The 20,896-nt window shown below is 38.8% G+C and overlaps 1 protein-coding gene across 5 annotated transcripts; it reads right to left on the reverse strand.

Moving 5' to 3' along the window:
• Nucleotides 1-810: 810 nt before the first annotated feature.
• Nucleotides 811-3,147, reverse strand: LOC111883266 (cytochrome c-type biogenesis CcmH-like mitochondrial protein). 5 transcript variants are annotated; one of them, XM_052764166.1, is made up of 5 exons: nt 2,560-3,147; nt 1,817-1,948; nt 1,706-1,739; nt 1,553-1,628; nt 811-1,019 (listed from the first exon to the last, which is right to left on the reverse strand). In XM_052764166.1, exons 2-5 carry the CDS (start codon nt 1,861-1,863, stop codon nt 949-951), a joined length of 228 nt encoding a protein of 75 aa, XP_052620126.1. In that variant the 5' UTR covers nt 1,864-1,948; nt 2,560-3,147; the 3' UTR covers nt 811-948. The 5 variants fall into 5 exon arrangements, with proteins under 5 accessions (XP_052620126.1, XP_052620125.1, XP_052620124.1 ...); XM_052764165.1 differs by having other exon boundaries at nt 1,545-1,628; XM_052764164.1 differs by having other exon boundaries at nt 1,817-2,155.
• Between the last annotated feature and the right edge of the window lie 17,749 nt (nt 3,148-20,896).

Here is a 20,896-nt window from a genome sequence, read left to right on the forward strand (position 1 = left end):
ACCGGTAAACCAAGAAAATAGAGCCAACTCGTCATTTTTACGGGTTTTTTGGACTTTTTCATAAACTAATTTTAGTTTGGGACTTTGTTGTAAATTAGGGTAAATATTGGGACTTTTCCGGAGACTTCCCTATATATATATATATATATATATATATATATATATATATATATATATATATATATATATATATATATATATATATATATATATATATAGGGTTAAGATCGGTTGAGAACTCATAGTTTTCCGAGAACCCGAGAACTAAAAGTGGAATGTTAGATCAAAACTAATTCATTAAGGGCATGATCCTAATCTTATCGATTTCATTTAATGTTTAATTTTTTGTGTTATTCTACATATTAATAGAAATGTCTAAAAAATTACATAATAAATCAAATTTTCGGATTTTTTTTAAAAAAGTATTTTATTTTCAGTTTTTTTTAAGTGCAGATTTTTAATTTTTTAAAGAAAACATGAATTTTTGAAATTTTTTTCAGTTTTTGCATATTTTTTAAAAAATAGTATTTTCAGTTTTTTTTAAATAGTATTTTTCAGTTTTTTTAAAAAAAAACAACAAAAGTGCAGATTTTTTAGTTTTTTATAGAAAACATGAATTTTTGAAAAAAATTGAAAAAAATATATTTTTTTTTAAAAAAACTGCATTTTTTATAAAACATTTAAAAATCAATTAAAAAAACTGGAATATTTAAAAAATACTATATTTTTTAACCAAAAAAATCAACATTTTTGGTACATTTATGCATATTTTTTACAAATGCATATATGCATATTTCATATACTATAATATTTGTAAGAAAATCATAAGAAACTCATTTTATTTACTAATTTATAAACATAATACAATAAGTATTTTATTCGATACAATATAAAATATAAAAAACAAAAAAATGTTACAAAATATCAAAGCATTTTCATGTCTTCGTGTCAATATTTCCATATTTTCTTCAATTTATCATTTTCCACCTCTTCAATATTCACCACAATTTCTTCCAAATCTACAAGAAAATTAAAAAGAATCTGATTAATGCAAAAACACTCACAAAAATACATATGTGATTTACATGTGAATCACATGTAATTCATATGTGATTTACATGTGAATTACATGTAATTCATATGTTAGTTACATGTGAATCACATGTAATTCATATGTGATTTACATGTGAATCACATGTAATTCATATGTGAATTACATGTGACTTACATGTGAATCACATGTAATTCATATGTGAATCACATGTAATTTATATGTGATTTACATGTGAATCACATGTATTTCATATGTGAATTTCATGTAAATCACATGTAATTCATATGTGATTTACATGTGAATAACATGTAATTCATATGTGATTTACATGTGTGTGTCACATGTGTTTCATATGTGATTTACATGTGAATCACATGTAATTCATATGTGAACTACATGTGAATCACATGTAATTCATATGTGAATCACAAATGAATCACCAAATTAGTATGTGAAAAAATATGTACATATATAGATACCAAGTTAGTACCTATATACCTGCACATTCCAGGTTGTTTATTGGTTCTGGAGATAGTATTGCATTTGGAGCTGGGGTGATTTCTATTTCTGGAGCCTACAATAAAACAATGTTATTTTGAAAAGATATTTTTTAAACAAATAATCAAAAACAAATTAAATAATACTATATACCTTCATATTGCCTCTGTTGATAAAAGTTCGGATGCTGAAATGTCATTTGTAACAGATTTCTAGGATTAGTATCAAATCAAATAATATTAAGTGGTTCTAAAAGAAACTGACAAGTGAGAGCCAGAAGGCTGCAGTCTGCCAATCAAACTTTGGAGCATAAAGAATCATCTCCCTATAATCATTTTCAAGCTTTTTATAGATATCTTTGTCACTTTTTCCAGAACGGATTTTATCACGAATAAGCTGCAACATCATGAGTTAGTTGAAGCTGTAATACAAATTTTGTTGAAACACAGTTCTATCACATGGCTCTTAAGAATCCTATAGAGGTTGACACTATAGAGAAGACATAAATACATATCAATAGGGGAGAGGTGCATATGGTGAAGATTTGAAGGATACATCTGCAGCATGAATGATTTGAAAACTTTATGTGTAAGCAACTGGTAGCTGTTACACAATGAAAAATAAAAAAGTTACCTTCCTAAGAAGAACAACAAGTATGGGAAGAAGTCTAATTTTCAGCAAATAATGGAATTTCAATAGCACGTAGCAAGTATGGGAAACGAATTTCAGAAAGCAATTGTAACGTGGTACATAGCAAGCAATCAATTTTCAGTTCTACATAGCAACTTAGCAAGCATAGATTTTCAGCAGAAACTTGATTTTCACCAACCCCTGTTTACTTAGCAATCAATCAATTGTAATGAACCATCGATTTTCAGGAATCAATCGATTCTCACTAGAAATCGGTTCATGAAAGATGACAGCTCAATCGATGGTAAATACGCAATCGATTCTACATACCAGAGAGAGAGAGAGAGAGAGAGAGAGAGAGAGAGAGAGAGGCTCACTTATAGGCGCAAGAGATGGAGAAGACGGAGCAGTCATGACATCGATCTGACGGAGCCGAGGGTGGCAACGACGATATCTAACGGATGCGAAGACGATATCGCCCGACTCTGCTGAAGCATCACTTTGTCTTTTGATTCCGCATCTGAATCGAACAAAGTTCTGTAAGCCGGTTTCAAGATAAGATCCGTATAGCTGCGTGAAAGATCAGTCAAAACCCTAACGAGCTTAGAGTTCTCAAGCTTGAGATTCAAAGCATAGGCAACATAAGCGAAAGCGACTTGTGATCATCTGCTTGCTTCCGGATTAAGGATTGTTGATTGATAGCCATTGTTGATCGTTAACGGAGGTAGAGGTGATCGATTGATGAAGGGAGGAGATGATTGATGGAAGGGGTAGGCGTTGGAGGTGGAGGGCAGAGGGAGGTGCTCGATGGATTTAGGGTGGAGGTCGATGGAGTCGGTGAAGAATCGGGAGAAAGAGAAGGAAACGACCGATAGAAAGACTAATTAGGATCTGATATGTTTATTTGGGGAGCAAATTACAGATCCCGCACTTTTAGTTCTCAGGTTCTTGGGAAAATATGAGGTCTCAAATGATCCTTGCTCTCTCTCTCTCTCTCTCTCTATATATATATATATATATATATATATATATATATATATATATATATATATATATATATATATATATATATATATTATTGACAAATTTTTTTGATAAAGTCGTAAAAGAAATTTTAATAGAAAAGTTCCGATTATTTAATTTTACACGATAATCTGTTATTTCTTATAAAAATAAAAATAAAGACTTTTTCGTTAATTTTGTGTAGCACCTGGTTCTTGGTACGTATTCTTTGTAATTAACTCTTTAAATTTTGCATTTTTGGCCTTGGACTCGGCGAGTTGAAGGACCAACTCGCCGAGTAGAAGCGGGATAAAACGCGGGGTTCTAAGCTGTGGACTCGACGAGTAGACCCTGTCTAGGCAAAAACCCTAATTCGGATGATTGCACCCTATTTAAACACTCTAATTTGGCCTCCTTTGTCCCTAACACTTCCAGAGAGCTGTAGAGCGAAACCCTAGCCCCCATATTGTTCTTGTGAGTGATTTTGGCTTTGTGAAGGAAGTTTAAAGCTTAGAAGAAGGAGGAGGTTGAAGAGTGCAAGGAGGGGAAGTAGATCCGGAATCTACATGTGAGAAACTTCCATTCAGGTAGAAAAGTTCCTACCTTGATCACTAGTTCATCAGATCCCCTTTTTGTCCCAAATTAGTGGTTTTCAAGCCCTAAAACCTCAAACTCCATGTGTTTATGCTCTATGTTCTGAAAGGACTTCAGACCTGGACCTTATGGACATCTTAGAAGTGTAAAGTCTCTGTAGTTGAAGTGATTAAGGTCCCTATTGAGTGCATGACCTCATAAAGAGCTTGGAATTGCCTTTTGGAGCTCATATGGCCATTCATGCACGTAAAGTTTGCAACTTTACGTGATAAGCATGCCCTAGGAGCTTAGATCTATGGGTTGGAACCGTTGCATGTCTCAGATTTGATCTGTATCGGAGGAGAGTGGAAGGGACTCGGCGAGTTCCAAAAGTGGACTCGGCAAGTTCTATAAAGATGGTCTTAGACTCGACGAGTTGGAGGAACAACTCGGTGAGTCCTTTGAAGATTGCCTGGTACTCGACGAGTTGTTCTTCAAACTCGGCGAGTCATATGAACTGTTACTGAGTTAAGACGGGTTTAAGTGTAGAAGGTCCAACCCTTCGTAGCTGCACACAAAGTTAGCAATTTAACGTGTAGCAATTGTCCCAGAAACCCAAATCCTCAGGATGGATGCTCTGGTGAGGATTTGGAATCGAGTAGGAGATCTGCTCGTGGGACTCGGCGAGTTGTTCTCGGACTCGGCGAGTCGGATCGCGAGTCGGTCCAATCGTCCCAAGTAGTGAGTTATGGGTGAATCAGTGAGTGGAGGAGGGGCTTGATAAGTTAGTGCTGGGATAGTAGGAAAGGGACTCGGCGAGTCTATGCCATGACTCGGCGAGTCCAGTCAACTGGAAGTTGACTTTGATTAAGGAGTTGACCTTGGACCTGGGGTAGGTCGGTCACTTGACCTAAGGGTATTTAGGAGTGACTAATCTATGTTTATGGATTTATAGCCGAAGGATTACCGGTGCAGCAGTTAGTCGTCTAGCAAGCAGACTCTCCGCAGCTACTTTTCGAGGTGAATTACCTTCCAGTAGCGGTGGGTCCACGGCCACAATGCCGGCCCACCAGTAGGAGTTGTATGGTTAGATGATTGTCTTTGTGATATTCATCTAGATTGCTACTACTTGATATGTTTATGTGCTAGCATGTTATGATGTTATGTGATAGTGGGAGTAGTAGGGGTCAAATAGTCCCCAGTATCCGGTCGAAAGGACCGAAGGGGAGGCCGGCACCCAGATATGCCAGGCAGTGTCCGGTCGAAAGGACCGAAGGGGAGGCCGGTACCCAGATATGCTAGGCAGTGTCTGGTCGAAAGGACCGAAGGGGAGGCCAGCACCCAGATATGCTAGGCAGTGTCCGGTCGAAAGGACCGAAGGGGTAGGTCGGGCACCCAGATATGTCTGACAGTATTGTATATTATGTGATTGTATGATATGTGGTACGATGGGGGAACTCACTAAACTTCGTGCTTACAGTTTACAGTTTTGTTTTCAGGTACCTCTTCTTCGAAGGGGAAGGAGTTGGAGCGGTAGCGGCACGTCATACACGCACATTGTTTTCCGCACCATGAGTTATTCTGGGATTTGTACTTTGACATTATGGTTGTTTTTATGTTTGGGTTTTCAGACACGAAATATGTTTATGAAATGATAGGATCAAACGATGTTTATTCACAAATGTTTTCCAAAGTATTGATTTAAAAATGAAATTTTTGGACGTGAAAATTGGGTCTTTACAAGTTGGTATCAGAGCCTTGGTTTGAGGGATTCGGACACACCTTCGGGAGTGTCTGAACTCCAATCGAGGGAATAAAAGAATTTTTCTAAGAAAATGATTTTTTTCAAAGGAAAAAGTTTTCTAAAGGATTAAGTAAAGAGTTTTAAGAAAGAACGAAGTGTGTGATGTGCGCGACCGGCCGAGCTCAAGTAAGTATTCCCCAAAGTACCCATACAATGTTATTTTATGTTTATCAGATTCAGTAGAACAAGCATGCTAGTATAGGACTAAGGATCTAGGAATGATGCCTTATGTGCCTGTTATATGTGTTTCTGCTTATGAAAATTGCATTCTAGCATCGAGTAGACAGCAGTAGGGTAGCATGTATAGGTTATGCCTGGTAGTGTGAGCTCAACATTGTATGCTAGGATAGTTTCCTACTTTGAGGATGTGAGACATCGTTCCCTTTTCGTCCGGATGTTGCTTGCTTTGTGCTTTGAGGGACTTCGGGTGATGGGGGTTAGCTATCAGGTGGATACATTAGGTCACATACGATCAGGGTCGAATAACCCCAGAGTGAGGGGTTCGACTTTATTTCATAGCTCTCGAAGGATTATATGAGCCTCGTTGCATGTGATTGTATTCAGGTGATGGCTAAGCACCATCACACGGAGACCTTCGGCAACTGAGGACTAATTGGGGTAGGGTCGGGAGATTCCTAGGCAAGCCTAGGATGAGGATAGCAGAGAGCGGTAGTAATGAAGGGACTTGGTGGAGTCGAAGCAATCCTTGAGGAAAGTACGGATAGATGTGGAATGTAGTATGGGCCCGTACTACTGAAAGCAGAGGATCCGTACTCGAGTCAAGGAAGGCTAAAGCAAAACCAGGGAACCTGTAATAGATGTGATCCCTTTAGAGGTATCAGTATCACTAATGGTTGCCTGTGTGTATTGCAGAATGGTGGTACTACATCAGAGGCCAGCAAGTGGTAGTTCTGGAGAGGGATCAGGTTCGGGATCAGGTTCTGAGCCAGTAGATGAGAGGCTACGCGAGTTCATCGCGTTAGAGATCACCAGAGGCATCCTTGAGTCGACCCCCATCATTTTCGGGTCGATCAAGGAAGGGATAGTTGAGCTGATGGAGGACCGCCTCAGGGCGTTCAGGAGTGACATGGAATCTGGCCAGTCAGGATCTCGCACACTGTCCTTTAAGGACTTCAGGGGCAGTGGTGCACCGGACTTCCATGGGGCGAAGGACCCCATTGCTGCCAGACAATGGATTGCGGACATTGAGTCCGCACAGCTGACCAGCTTCTGCCCCGAGGGGTCGAAGGTGAGATACGCAGCAGGGTGTTTGAGAGACAAAGCTAGAGACTGGTGGGAGTCTGTTGGTGACTCATTGGGAGCCTCGACTGTTGAGGCTATGACATGGTCGGATTTTGTGACCTAGTTCCGATAGAGTTTGCGCCAGCAGTAGAGCTTCAGCAGCTGGCCAGGGAGTTTTTGGACATGAGACAGACTACGGAGACTGTGGCGGAGATCACCGCCAAGTTCCGGGAGAGGGCATTGCTGGTGCCCCAGTATGCGGGAGATGAGGATATGAGGAGGACCCGTTATCATGACATGCTACGAGCTGACATTCGGGAGCATGTTAGTTTTTTAGCTTGCCCTACCCTGGATTCCATGATTTCCTGGGCTAGGGAAAGGGAGATTGATCTGGAGCATATCCGGAAAAGGAAGGCAGAGGAGGGACATGTTACAGGGGCTTCGGGGAAGAAGCCCAAGGGATCAGATGCTGGGCCGAAAGGCCAACAGAGCCGAGGCCGTTGTAGGAAATACAACAAGGCACATAAGGGGGCGTGTAGGTTGGGATCGTCGGGCTGGTACAAGTGCGGCAAGACGGGGCATATTAGCAAGGATTGTACCGCCCCTACACCTGTCTTTTCGACGTCTGAGTTGTTGTGTTTCCGCTGCAACCAAAGGGGACATAAGAAGGCCAATTGCCCCAGTTGACAGCAGCATCAACGCCAGTGAAGGCGCCAGCTCCAGCGACCGTGAGGATCACAGATGGCCGACAGGGCAAGTCGGAGGCTCCAGTGGTGAGGAGTCGGGCCTTTTAGTTGACTACAGAGGAGACACGCGCCACACCCGATGTGGTGACGGGTATGATTTCTTATTTATGCTTTATGTTATGTTGCTGTAATTTTGATATGTTATATGTATGTGCTCTGTTTAGGATCGTTCCATGTGAACGGTATCCCAGTTCAGGTGTTGTTTGACTCGGGGGCTACCCGATCATTTGTTTCTCTTGTGCTTAGCAAGAAGTTTTCTGAGTCCTCGGGCATGTTGAATTGCCCTCTAGAGGTTGAGATTGCGGACGACCGGTCGGTGCGAACATCAGAGGTCTTCCGGGATTGTGTATTGAGATTGTTTGAGGAGCGGTATCTGGTCGACCTAGTCCCCATACCTTTGCAGGGGAACAAGGTTATTATCGGTATGGATTGGTTAAGCCCCAATGAGGCAGTGATCGACTGCGCACAGCAGTTGGTGTGGATCAGGAGCCCAAGTGGGGGAGAGTTGGTGATTCAGGGCGAGAGGTCACAGCGAGGACCAGCCTTATGTTCAGCAGCAAGAGCTAGGCGTTACCTTCAGCATGGTTGCGCAGGATATGCCGGTTATGTCATGGACGCCCGGGAGGCGAGTAAGGTGATAGTGGGTGATGTGCCCGTGGTTCGAGAGTTTGTGGATGTATTCCCCGAGGAGTTGCCTGTGATACCTCCAGAGCGACAAGTGGATTTCAGGATCGACTTAGTCCCTGGTGCGACTCCGATAGCCAAGGCACCATGATGTGTGTAAAACCAACTAGTTTTAATCATACTAACTTAAACATAAAGACAAACACACGAAAGGCAGTGTACCTATCGATTAGCAGTTTAGTTCAGGTAAGTAGGGTATCGAACACAGGGAACGGTAAACAATTAAAATAAATGCTAATATTATCTAAATAAAACAAGTAATAGAAAGGGGGTTTTCTCTAGTTTTTCAAGACTAGAAACTTAAACAATTAACTAAAACTTAAACTAAGAAACTAAGAGCTAAGCAAATAAAAATCAACTAAATTCAATAATAAAGAGGACTTGTGTTTAGTTCGACTCATTTGTTCCCATGGATGATTTCAATGTATCGGATTAATTCTTCATTGGCTACCGACTAAGATGATTAGTTTCATGTTCGCTATTACTAATCCTTAGGAAACAAATTAACTCAAGCAGTGGCCAGTTGTCTAAATTAACGGATTTCCTAGTTATTAATTCGGGTTAAATAAGACTTGTAATGGTTAATTAAATTGGCCCTTCAATTAACCTCTTGCTGATGTTCATCAAACAAGCTCACACATTAACTTACCTATCTTCTAGTTAATTCTAGTTTCATATTCGTTATTCCTAGACATGCAACTATGTGGTCACAATAAATCATATGAAATTAATAACTAAGAGATGTTCATACAACTTAATTACTAATTTATTAATAGAAGAATAGTTATTGTTAACACATAAGGTTCTTTAACAAGCTTAATAAAACATAATCACCAATTAAAATTAATCCTAATCAAATAATCAATCCATGTTCACAAATTCATCTACCTAAACAGAAGTTATGAGTTTTATCTCATGATTACAGCAGAAACAAGCTCAAAAACGAAATCAATTGGTAAAAACATAGTTCAAACAAGAGATTAGGTAAAGAGTAAAATTGATTTTGCCTTGATTCTCCTTAAAATTGAATGTAGGGTTGATTCCCTTGCTTCCCACGCTCCAGCAGCACCTTTAGTCGACAATTGGCCTCCAAGGGTTCATCTATATATTAGGGTATCGATCTGAAAGTCCCTTTATATAGATTTTCACAAAACAGAGGCTACTCGGCGAGTCCAGTGACCTACTCGGCGAGTCCGTCACTTAAAACCCGTGTATGGCAAGTCAGCGCGTCCATAACCGCGAAACTTCTGACCAACTCGGCGAGTTGATGTCCTACTCGCCGAGTACGTTTGGAATCAGCATTTTCTCAAAACACGAAATTCATCCGAAATTGTGTCTAGTTTTCAGAACATTTTAAATCTCGTATATCGGAGTTACGGTTCATGAGATATGGCCAAAACACTGACGAGGGGTCAAGCTGTCCAGCAACATCCTTATTTCTTCAAAATCCAAGATCCAAGCCTTCAATCGCTAGTTCCGCTTCCTTTTCCACACGAGCATGTCATTGTTGCTGAAAAATGAAATTATAAAATAATTAAGCACATTTTGTTCATTAAATGAGATAAAATCAACATAAAGTATTAAGATAATGCATGAATTTTACAACTAAATATGCCCATATCAAAATACCCCACACTTGACTTTTGCTTGCCCCCAAGCAAAACTGAATTTTAGTAAACTAATATTACATAAGAAAATCCCAATCGAACCCAACCATTATGCCAAGACCGCAACGCATGCATTTGTGTCTAAAATTTTTCCTAAGAACCCCCCATACTCCAAATACTCACAATCCTCATAAACATTTGCCCACTTTTTCCGAACAATGCTCATTTGATGCATCCCTCCGAATCCATCCTCAGAAAACCTCTTAACCTCAAGGTATTTTTGGTTGAGCAACCCAAGCATACATAATCTAGACAATTACAATTTATGATACCACATTGGAGCTCTTTGGAATTCTTCACTTCTTTGACATTTGATCTTTAATTTCTTTGAATTCACCAACCTGTTGTTTGATTTTTGGTATCTTTAACTTTTTGAATCTTCGGAATTTTTGTCACACCCCCGAACCAGACGGCGGAAACGTCCGGGGGCTGTCGTGACTCAATTGCATACCATAACATTGAATATATATGAAACATAACAACATTCGTCACCATTCATTAACATAGTACAACCAGTAGTGTTTACATGTCATACATTGTTTAAACATTACATTCCCAAAAATTAAATTGTTTGATTCGTACATAAATAAACTGCAACCGTCACTGAATATGATTTCCCTTGATTCACTGGTTCCCTGAGAATACAAGTATTTTGAAAAACGTCAACATATGAAATGTTGGTGAGTTCATAAGTAGTGTTTGAAATCGAATGTTTGTATTGTGTGAAAAAACACCAGAAAATCCGATATTTTCTGAAAAGAAAAGCTTTTGAAAACGTTTGTGAAGATCCATAAGTATGCTTGTTCGTTTCTATACTTGTGTCAAAAAAAAATGTTCATTGAAGATGTATGCAGTTCAAATCTGTATGTATTAAAAACCCTAGGAAAACCCGATGTTCCCCTAGTTCCTTTGAAATCCATTAAGTTGCGTTGAAACCATTACAAAGATAGAAGTGTCAGTCCCAGGCGACGTTGGAAGGTTCTCGAGCAGGATTATTTACTACAAACCCGCGTTACACAAACGCCCAGTTTATAGTTATACTAACGATTCCCGTAGGCGTCGTCAGTACTAATCGCGTTATCCAATCGCCCGGACTAGGTGTAGTCCCACATCCGAAGAGAAAGAGGACACGAAGGCCTCGATGACTCTATAAATCGGTTGGGGATAATATGCGTGCGAGGGGTCCCCGACCCGCCTCGTAAAATATGCAGACTTTTCTAGCAATACCAAGGACCCTTGGGGACCAGTGGTATACAAGCCATTGAAAGTCCCTCTACGTTGTGCCAAGTCGGTGAAACTCAACACCTCGTAGAAAAATATGCGTCTCCGGGCCTTAAGATCAGGTCATTGGGCTAGCTAGGCCCAACAAGCAAGATTTTACACTTTTGGGGCCCGAAGATGGTGCGTAGACGTCTGTGCACACTCGTATGTAAGCTAAGTTCCCAAACATTATTTATATGAACCGTAGTGTCGTAGAGTTAGTAGTTGTAGATTTCTATTGGCTCGAGACCGAGCCAATTCGTTTAACAACGACTTTTGGTATTGTAATGTGTTGTATTTCGTCGATAGTCGCGATGCTATTATTTAATCAAATTGTGTATATTGAATTAGCCTTGAAATATTTCTGTTTTCAGCCCCTCATTATTTGTAAAATTTACATTTTCAACCCTTTTATTAAATACTTCCCGGTTTGGTCCTTAAACTAATTTTCTTGACATTTTAACACCAAAAATTATTGAAATTAATATTTTTCAGCATATTTTTCATAGAAAACAGTTTAAGTCCCTGAAAATGCAGTTTTCTCGGTTTTAATCCCTTCTTTTCGCAACTTTGACAATTTTGGCCCAAATTGGAAATTTTTTGCAACTTTGGTCCTTTTTAAATTTAAAAAGCATTTTAAACCTTTGAAAAGGATTTGGAACACTTATAGTCCACTGTTTTACAGAAATCACAGTTTTGGCCCTCCAAAACAGAAAAATTCGCATAATGGGCCTCATTGGGCCGAAATTTTCATTTTTAGCCCATTAAGCTTGAAATTCATGTTTTTAATCCTCTAATTAAGTGTATTTCCAGAAATTGATTTATGGAAACTGTTTTGGCACACTTCCTCCATCAGAATCTGTGAAATGACAATTTGGGCCCTTAGTTTTGTATTTTTCACATTTTTGGCCCAAAATTTGTGTTTTTAGCTTAAAGAAAATTGTTACTAAACCATTTAGCTATCTTTCTTGAAACACTTTGTATTTAGAAATATATTTGAAGCTAAAATCATTTAACACAAGATATATCTCGGTTTTGAGGGGTTTTATGGCTAGATCCAACATTAAAACACATAAAAGCATACATATAAGCATGGAAATCATACAAGGCATACAAACACATATAGATCTACACTTTCACTTGTATTCCCCCCCCCCCCCCCCCCACAAAACTCATAAAAACAGAAAATAGGGGGTATGAAGCTCACCTTGGGGTGTTGATTCGGTTTTGCAAGGAAAAATGGAAGGAAAATGAAGTGTTTTTGGCCTTAGCCCCCTTTGATGAAGATCTCGAGTTTTGAGATGGTTCTAGGATGCAAGATCACGATTTTTGCATAGATTAGGAAAGGATTTTGATAACAAAAGAATTTAAACCATAGATCTATGCATAATCTTACCTTAGATGAAGAATTTTGTGGAGATTTCCTCTTGAATGCTTCCTAGAACTCGAGATTTTTGAGTGGAGAGGGAGAGTTGTTCTTGAGTGATCTAGAGAGGATTTGAGAGGTTTTTGTGTGTGTGTGTGAGTGTATGGCCGAGAGTGAGAGAGAGGAAGGAGTGAGATGATTTTTGAAGTGATACTTGCATGGGAAAAGGAAATATCTTGCATGGAGATCCTATGGACAATAATGAGGTGGCATACTTAAGTCAACTCTTCCTTATCTTCTTGGATTTGGGCCTTTGGGCCGAGATTTTTGAAAGGGAAAAGAAAAATTTGGGCTTTTTCCCTTAAGCCCAAAATTAGAGTTAGTTAGAGTGTGTTTTATGCTTAAAAGAATGTAGTATGATTTTTATATCTTTATTGGACTAGTTTAGGTTATTCATGGCTCAAAGCTTTCAATTCATTTCATTATAGGCCCAACATTGCCCAAAATGTTGAAATAAATTAGTGTGGGTCCAATTAGAGCCCAATTAGGGTTCTAAGCCCATGATAGTCTAATTGGAAGCTTATTGGTCCGTTTGGATCCAATAAGGAAGTTCTAGTCCAAGATAGACTTAACAAGAACTTCTAGGGTTTTCCAATTGTTTGATGACTACTTGTAGTACTTGTATGATGTATTTGATTGAAGTTTTTGATTCACATTTACTTGAATGTATAGATTACATAGCTCAAAATTTTCAGTTGTGACAATTTTGATCTTTTGATCTTCACTTTGATTGCTCCAAAATTCTTACAACTTTTCTTGTAATTCTCTTTTTTTTTACATGTACCTCACTTTTTTTTCACTCAAAACCTACATGCTTAAGCAGGGGCGCTCAACATCAACCTTTATTGGTTAACGATAATAATTTTCCTGGATACATTTCTGGTACACGATGCTAAACATATTGCATCCTTCAAACTAAGTGAGGTCGTGTTTTTGTCCCATGATTTCACTAAAATAAGGAAGCCACAAATGCACTAGAACGTATATAGGCTCAACTAAACATTTGGGTTTTCATGCAATCATCAAATATAATATTAGCATGAACCCTAATTGCTTTTACCAAAATTTTCTAATTTAGCCCTAGAAATTTTAGTGCAAAAATTTCAAAATTTTCAAAATTTAACTAAAATTTTAACTAATGTAACCAACCCCCTACCCCACAATTAATTTATGCAATGTCCCCATTGCATATCATGCATGATAAAAATAAGGAGAGAATTGGAAGAAACTCCCCTGGGATAGTAGTGTGAAGTTGATATTTCGTCTTTAAGCTCCATCTTCAATTGACTTTAAACATAGGAACAACTCATCCATGTCTTGGGTGTCAAAATCTCGTGTGGTATAGCTCCAATTATAAGGGAAAAATTCTTGGAAATGCTCGGAAAATGATCTCCAAAGAAAAGAACCAATGCCCATATCAAATGTCATCAAATCTTCAGCTCAAAAGTAAGAAGAATGAGCGACTCGTCGAGTAAGTATGTAGACTCGCCGAGTTGAAGCGTAAATGGCAGAAGAATCATGAATTTTCACATGGACTCGGCGAGTCCATAAGATGCACTCGGCGAGTAGACCGCTGTGTGACAAAAATTTTATTCTGCCCAAGTCCGTTGCTGATGAATGGGGGTTATATAAATCAATAATTTCCCTCATTTTTCTTCAAGGAATAAACACTCTATAAGCGTTCTATCAATTGGACTCATAGCTTGACTCAAAACTTCGTTTCCTCTCTCGCCTAGACTCGATTTCTCGCTTCGTCAGCCTTGACTCTAGACCCTCACATGCAATCCTAAGCTTCAAACTGAAAAGATCAAAACAACACACAAGTAATAGAAAAACGAAAACACACATCAAAATTAAAATCCTAAATTACCCTAATAAACTAGAAGTTTAAAGAAAAAAAAGCAAACTCTAATGACAGGTTGCCTCCCGCAAGCGCTTCTTTTTGTGCGACTCTTTAGCTGGACTCCCAACTTAATAAACTTCTAATAAATTCGATGCCTGTGACATCCCCAAAATCTCGGCCAGAAAAGACCGATTTTCATTTATGCTTTTAAATATTTTCAGAGTAAATCCTTTTGATTTGAAAGAGTTGCGGAATTTGTTCCCAAAACAAAACATGATAAAATAATATTTATCAAAGCATTTCATCAAGAGATGCATTTCATTATATAATCAAAACTCGGGATGTCATGTTCCGATACAGACCATAAAGCATAAACGATAAACATTACAAGTCATTCAACAAATATATACATATACAGACTTGTAAACAAAACAACAAGATGATCCATCCATCTTACGCCCTTGTGCCACTTCCTGTAATACAAATAAAACTGAGTGGGTCAGGCTTGGGAGCCTGGTGAGCATATAGGGTTTTCAACCCACAATAAATAAGTTATATTTAATTTCACCAACCAATCACTATCCCGATTACCCATTCCCGTTATCCTCACTTTACGTCCCTAAAACAACTATCTCAAGGGACCTAATCTAGGATTTTCATCGGGACGGACATCACTGCGAAGGGGTTTCCTCAACAATAGATATCCTAAAGGCAACCATGAGGGGGATAGAGTACACCGGTGAACACATCGTTCACAACACCTACAGGTTATGAACCTGCTAGCGTTCCACTGGACTGTCTAGAAAGAGTCCGTGGTCGTTATCCATACTCCGCTGAATAACTAGATCAACAACAACAACAACATCGAGGCCTCTCATCTGTTTATTACACACCAACTATCTACCCATGTTCTACCCAACATATTAGTAGATAAAATATATATATTCATACGTAGTTTAAAGAAAACCTGTATAGCATGCTTTAATCAACACATATATCGCATAACAGATGAGGCACACACACACATAACACATATCTCATAACGAAATAAGCAGATCTATAAGATAGAAGAGAGTGAATACTCATTCACACATAACACAACCAAATATATACACATAGCACGTATTTTTATATAAAATACTTCGTATTATTGTATTAGAAGAAATAACTACACACTCACTTGATCAGAAGACGATCCGACAGCACTACGGCTTATAGAAGTAGTAATCCACAGCAGATCTGGAAGATCTCCTCGAAAATCGAACTTCTCGCGGGCAGAGCTTCGACTCGGGAACCGCGCTTCTCGGGATCTTCGGGATCTCGGGACTTGCCTCGGGGCTAGAGTATGATACCGGGGCTTCGGGGTAGCTTCGGGGGTAAAAATGCAGAGCTTCGACACGAAAATGAGAGGGAATTGGCAAAAATACCCGGAACCCTCGCATCCTATTTATAGGAGGCTGGAGCCTCGGAGTACGCGGGGCGTACTGCGTTACGCGGGGCGTACTGCCCAAAACGTCATTGCTTACGTATCCGAAGTGCTCGAGTGCGAGTGTCGACATCCCTCGGAGTACGCTGGGCGTACTCGAGTACGCGGGGCGTACCTCGGATCAGATCGGTGACTCCTTCGGATAATGCTTCCGAATTTCCAATTAAATTTAAATACAAAATATTAAATAAACTTCGGAAATTCATATCTTCTTCATACGAACTCCGTTTTCGACGTTCTTTATATCCACGCGAAGGTGAGACTACGCTCTACAACTTTCGTTTAGACTCCGTCGGCTAATTTTGAATTTATTTTTTATTACTTATTTTTAATAGGCCGCGACAGAAACTTTCGTTATAAATTCATAACTTCTTCGTTTGACGTCCGTTCTCGCCTAACTTTTTATCGCTTTGATACCAACAATGAGATCTTTGATTCTCATTTAGATTGCTTCGGCTAAAAACCGCTCGATCTCAAATCGAGTATTTCGGGCTGCACACCGCTAAGCCGGAACTTCGATAAATCATAACTTCCTCATACGAAGTCAGATTTGGGCGTTCTATATATATTCGGAAACCTCGTTTCAACTACTACAACATAGATCAAAGATATTAAGTTTATTTTACACTTAAATTTTGACGCTTATTTTTATTCTTAATTAATCAGACCACATAATTAAGCAATTAATCACAAAACACATAATACTCAAATAATACAATCTTATTATTTCAAAACGGGTTACAAAGGTTAACCTAGACTATTATATTGCTAATAACGGCAAGCCCGGAAACACAGGCGTTACAATGCCCATCCATCCATTGCATTAAATATTTTCTTTGGACCAATTTGTAAAATTTGGCTCTTTGCTTCTAAAATTGGCCAAACGAGCTTGAATACATAAAACCCAAGAATTCTGACAAGGGTTGGGACCGGCCGGGTACTAATCAGAAATGGATCGCGCTTCAGAACTTTCTCAAAAGTTGGAATCGTCACCCCATGCTTCGAAACACAAACCGGAAGAACAGGGGACCATGTCGTGGTAATGGTCAAACCACAACTTGGTTCCTGCAATTCAGCTTGTTCTTGTTCTTCGTCTGACCTCTCTACTATCAACCGTTGCAGCTCCTCCAAATCTCTTTCTGGATTAAATTCTTCATCTTGTAACTCAGATGTCCCTTTTGTGTTGGGCAAGATGTTATCTAACCATCTTCCAAATTTCTTCAAATCTTCATCTGAGTCATACTCCTCATCTCCTTGCTCAATTTCCTGTACTACTTCCTCAAGAGAAGCATCAAAAGCATCGAGATTTGGAAAATACATAATAAATAAAAATAAAAATAAAAAATTAAACTAAATAAAAAAATTAATCAACAAATAAAAATAATAATAACAATTAGCAAATAAAATTAACTATTTAGACACCGTTCCCCGACAACGGCGCCAAAAACTTGATGTGTGTAAAACAAGCTAGTTTTAATCCTACTAACTTAAACATAAAGACAAACACACGAAAGGCAGTGTACCTATCGATTAGCAGTTTAGTTCAGGTAAGTAGGGTATCGAACACAGGGAACGGTAAACAATTAAAATAAATGCTAACATTATCTAAATAAAACAAGTAATAGAAAGGGGGTTTTCTCTAGTTTTGCAAGACTAGAAACTTAAACAATTAACTAAAACTTAAACTAAGAAACTAAGAGCTAAGCAAATAAAAATCAACTAAATTCAATAATAAAGAGGACTTGTGTTTAGTTCGACTCATTTGTTCCCATGGATGATTTCAATGTATCGGATTAATTCTTCATTGGCTACCGACTAAGATGATTAGTTTCATGTTCGCTATTACTAATCCTTAGGAAACAAATTAACTCAAGCAGTGGCCAGTTGTCTAAATTAACGGATTTCTTAGCTATTAATTCGGGTTAAATAAGACTTGTAATGGTTAATTAAATTGGCCCTTCAATTAACCTCTTGCTGATGTTCATCAAACAAGCTCACACATTAACTTACCTATCTTCTAGTTAATTCTAGTTTCATATTCGTTATTCCTAGACATGCAACTATGTGGTCACAATAAATCATATGAAATTAATAACTAAGAGATGTTCATACAACTTAATTACTAATTTATTAATAGAAGAATAGTTATTGTTAACACATAAGGTTCTTTAACAAGCTTAATAAAACATAATCACCAATTAAAATTAATCCTAATCAAATAATCAATCCATGTTCACAAATTCATCTACCTAAACAGAAGTTATGAGTTTTATCTCATGATTACAGCAGAAACAAGCTCAAAAACGAAATCAATTGGTAAAAACATAGTTCAAACAAGAGATTAGGTAAAGAGTAAAATTGATTTTGCCTTGATTCTCCTTAAAATTGAATGTAGGGTTGATTCCCTTGCTTCCCATGCTCCAGCAGCACCTTTAGTCGACAATTGGCCTCCAAGGGTTCATCTATATATTAGGGTATCGATCTGAAAGTCCCTTTATATAGATTTTCACAAAACAGAGGCTACTCGGCGAGTCCAGTGACCTACTCGGCGAGTCCGTCACTTAAAACCCGTGTACGGCAAGTCAGCGCGTCCAGAACCGCAAAACTTCTGACCAACTCGGCGAGTTGATGGCCTACTCTCTGAGTACGTTTGGAATCAGCATTTTCTCAAAACATGAAAGTCGTCCGAAATTGTGTCTAGTTTTCAGAACATTTTGAATCTCGTATATCGGAGTTACGGTTCATGAGATATGGTCAAAACACTGACGAGGGGTCAAGCTGTCCATCAACATCCTTATTTCTTCAAAATCCAAGATCCAAGCCTTCAATCGCTAGTTCCGCTTCCTTTTCCACACGAGCATGTCATTTTTGCTGAAAAATGAAATTATAAACTAATTAAGCACCTTTTTTTCATTAAATTAGATAAAATCAACATAAAGTATTAAGATAATGCATGAATTTTACAACTAAATATGTGTGACAATCGTCAATTTTCAGTCAAGTCAAAGTCAACTAAAGTCAACAAGTCAAACCGGTCAACTCAATTTGCCGTGAGTACTAGAGTTACTTTATGTAATTTCTAAACAACTCTCTATTCTAATGAGAGACCATAAATCGAAAAGTGTGTTCACCTAGATCTCCTTAACCTAAAATGGTGGTACGTGGAGAGCCAAACCGATAAAACAATGTTACATACTCACCGGGAGTATGCAAGATCCCTAATCAAGGCTTAACGGGGTTTAAGGACCTTGCAGTGCGTAGCCGGACACTCAAAAAGGTCACCAATGAAACCTCTCCCACATATCTCTAAGTATGTGAAACCTCTCCCACATATCTCTAAGTATGTGAAACCTCTCCCACATATCTCTAAGTATGTGAAACCTCTCCCACATATCTCTAAGTATGTGAAACCTCTCCCACATATCTCTAAGTATGTGAAATCTCTCCCACATATCTCTAAGTATGTGAAACCTCTCCCACATATCTCTAAGTATGTGAAACCTCTCCCACATATCTCTAAGTATGTGAAACCTCTCCCACATATCTCTAAGTATGTGAAACCTCTCCCACATATCTCTAAGTATGTGAAATCTCTCCCACATATCTCTAAGTATGTGAAACCTCTCCCACATATCTCTAAGTATGTGAAACCTCTCCCACATATCTCTAAGTATGTGAAACCTCTCCCACATATCTCTAAGTATGTGAAACCTCTCCCACATATCTCTAAGTATGTGAAACCTCTCCCAAGTATGTCAAATCTCTCCCAAATCTCTCTAAGTATGTGAAATCTCTCTCACATATCTCTTTGTATGTGAAATCTCTCCAAGTACGTCAAATCTCTCCCAAATCTCTCCAAGTATGTCAAATCTCTCCCAAATCTCTCTAAGTATGTGAAATCTCTCTCACATATCTCTTTGTATGTGAAATCTCTCCAAGTATGTCAAATCTCTCCCAAATCTCTCCAAGTATGTCAAATCTCTCCCAAATCTCTCTAAGTATGCGAAATCTCTCTCACATATCTCTTTGTATGTGAAATCTCTCCAAGTATGTCAAATCTCTCCCAAATCTCTCTAAGTATGTGAAATCTCTCTCACGTATCTCTTCGTATGCGAAATCTCTCCAAGTACGTCAAATCTCTCCCAAATCTCTCTGAGAACAAGGAATCTCTCTCAAATCTCTCTCAAAATCTCTCCCAACTTTCTATAATCACTCGGGGCATCCCGACCCTCGAATTTGGCGAAAATAGCCCAAGAACGGAAGTCTACGCGAAAAACGGACCTTAGGAACCGAAACCCCTCTTAGGAACCGAAACCCCTCTTAGGAACCGAAAGTACTATTCATCAACCGAACCGAGAGTACTGTTCATCAACCGAACCGAGAGTACTGTTCATCAACCGAACCGAGAGTACTGTTCATCCGAGCCGAACCGCGCATAGAAGGAAGGTCCGAACCGAGCCTCGCATAGAAGGAAGGTCCGAACCGAAGTTACTGTTCATTACTGTTCACTACAGTTCGTTCGGTTTTGACATTCTAGCCTCTTATCTCCAGACCGAGGACCGAAGCTTCCCTTCTGACTTCGGACCGAGCCTTCGGACCTAGCCTTCGGACCGAACCCTCGTCCCTTCGCTTCTCGCCTCTGGCTCGCGCGTCTCGCCTCCGAATCAGCATCCTCCTGACCGAACCTCGGCCTAGGGACCGAACCTCGGCCTAGGACCGAGAGGCCTCGCTGGGAAGCCTTTTTCTTCCGGTTTTCGAGTAATTTTGCGTTTAAGGCCCGTTTTTAATTATTTTAACGCGGGGTTTTCACCCAAAATCATATTTTAACATAATAAACCCTAAATATTCACAATTTAATCATAAATTCATAAAAATCTCTATCTAAATAATAAAAGCAAGTGGGTAAAAGTACAAATAGGAGGAGTGTTGACTTTGCTTTACTTTATGACACAAGCAACCACTCCTACACCCACTCTATGAC

The sequence above is a fragment of the Lactuca sativa genome, chromosome 5 (genome assembly GCF_002870075.4).
Source record: "Lactuca sativa cultivar Salinas chromosome 5, Lsat_Salinas_v11, whole genome shotgun sequence".
Lineage (NCBI taxonomy): Eukaryota > Viridiplantae > Streptophyta > Magnoliopsida > Asterales > Asteraceae > Lactuca > Lactuca sativa.

What these genes read in the sequence shown, in the direction of transcription:
- LOC111883266 (XM_052764162.1), bottom strand. Translation starts at nt 1,960, where the DNA reads ATGATGTTGCAGCTTATTCGTGATAAAATCCGTTCTGGAAAAAGTGAC. An exon ending in CAGCCTTCTGGCTCTCACTT is followed by an intron (nt 1,740 to 1,816) that starts GTCAGTTTCTTT and finishes ATGACATTTCAG; the next exon opens with CATCCGAACTTTTATCAACA. An exon ending in TCAACAGAGGCAATATGAAG is followed by an intron (nt 1,629 to 1,705) that starts GTATATAGTATT and finishes GTTTTATTGTAG; the next exon opens with GCTCCAGAAATAGAAATCAC.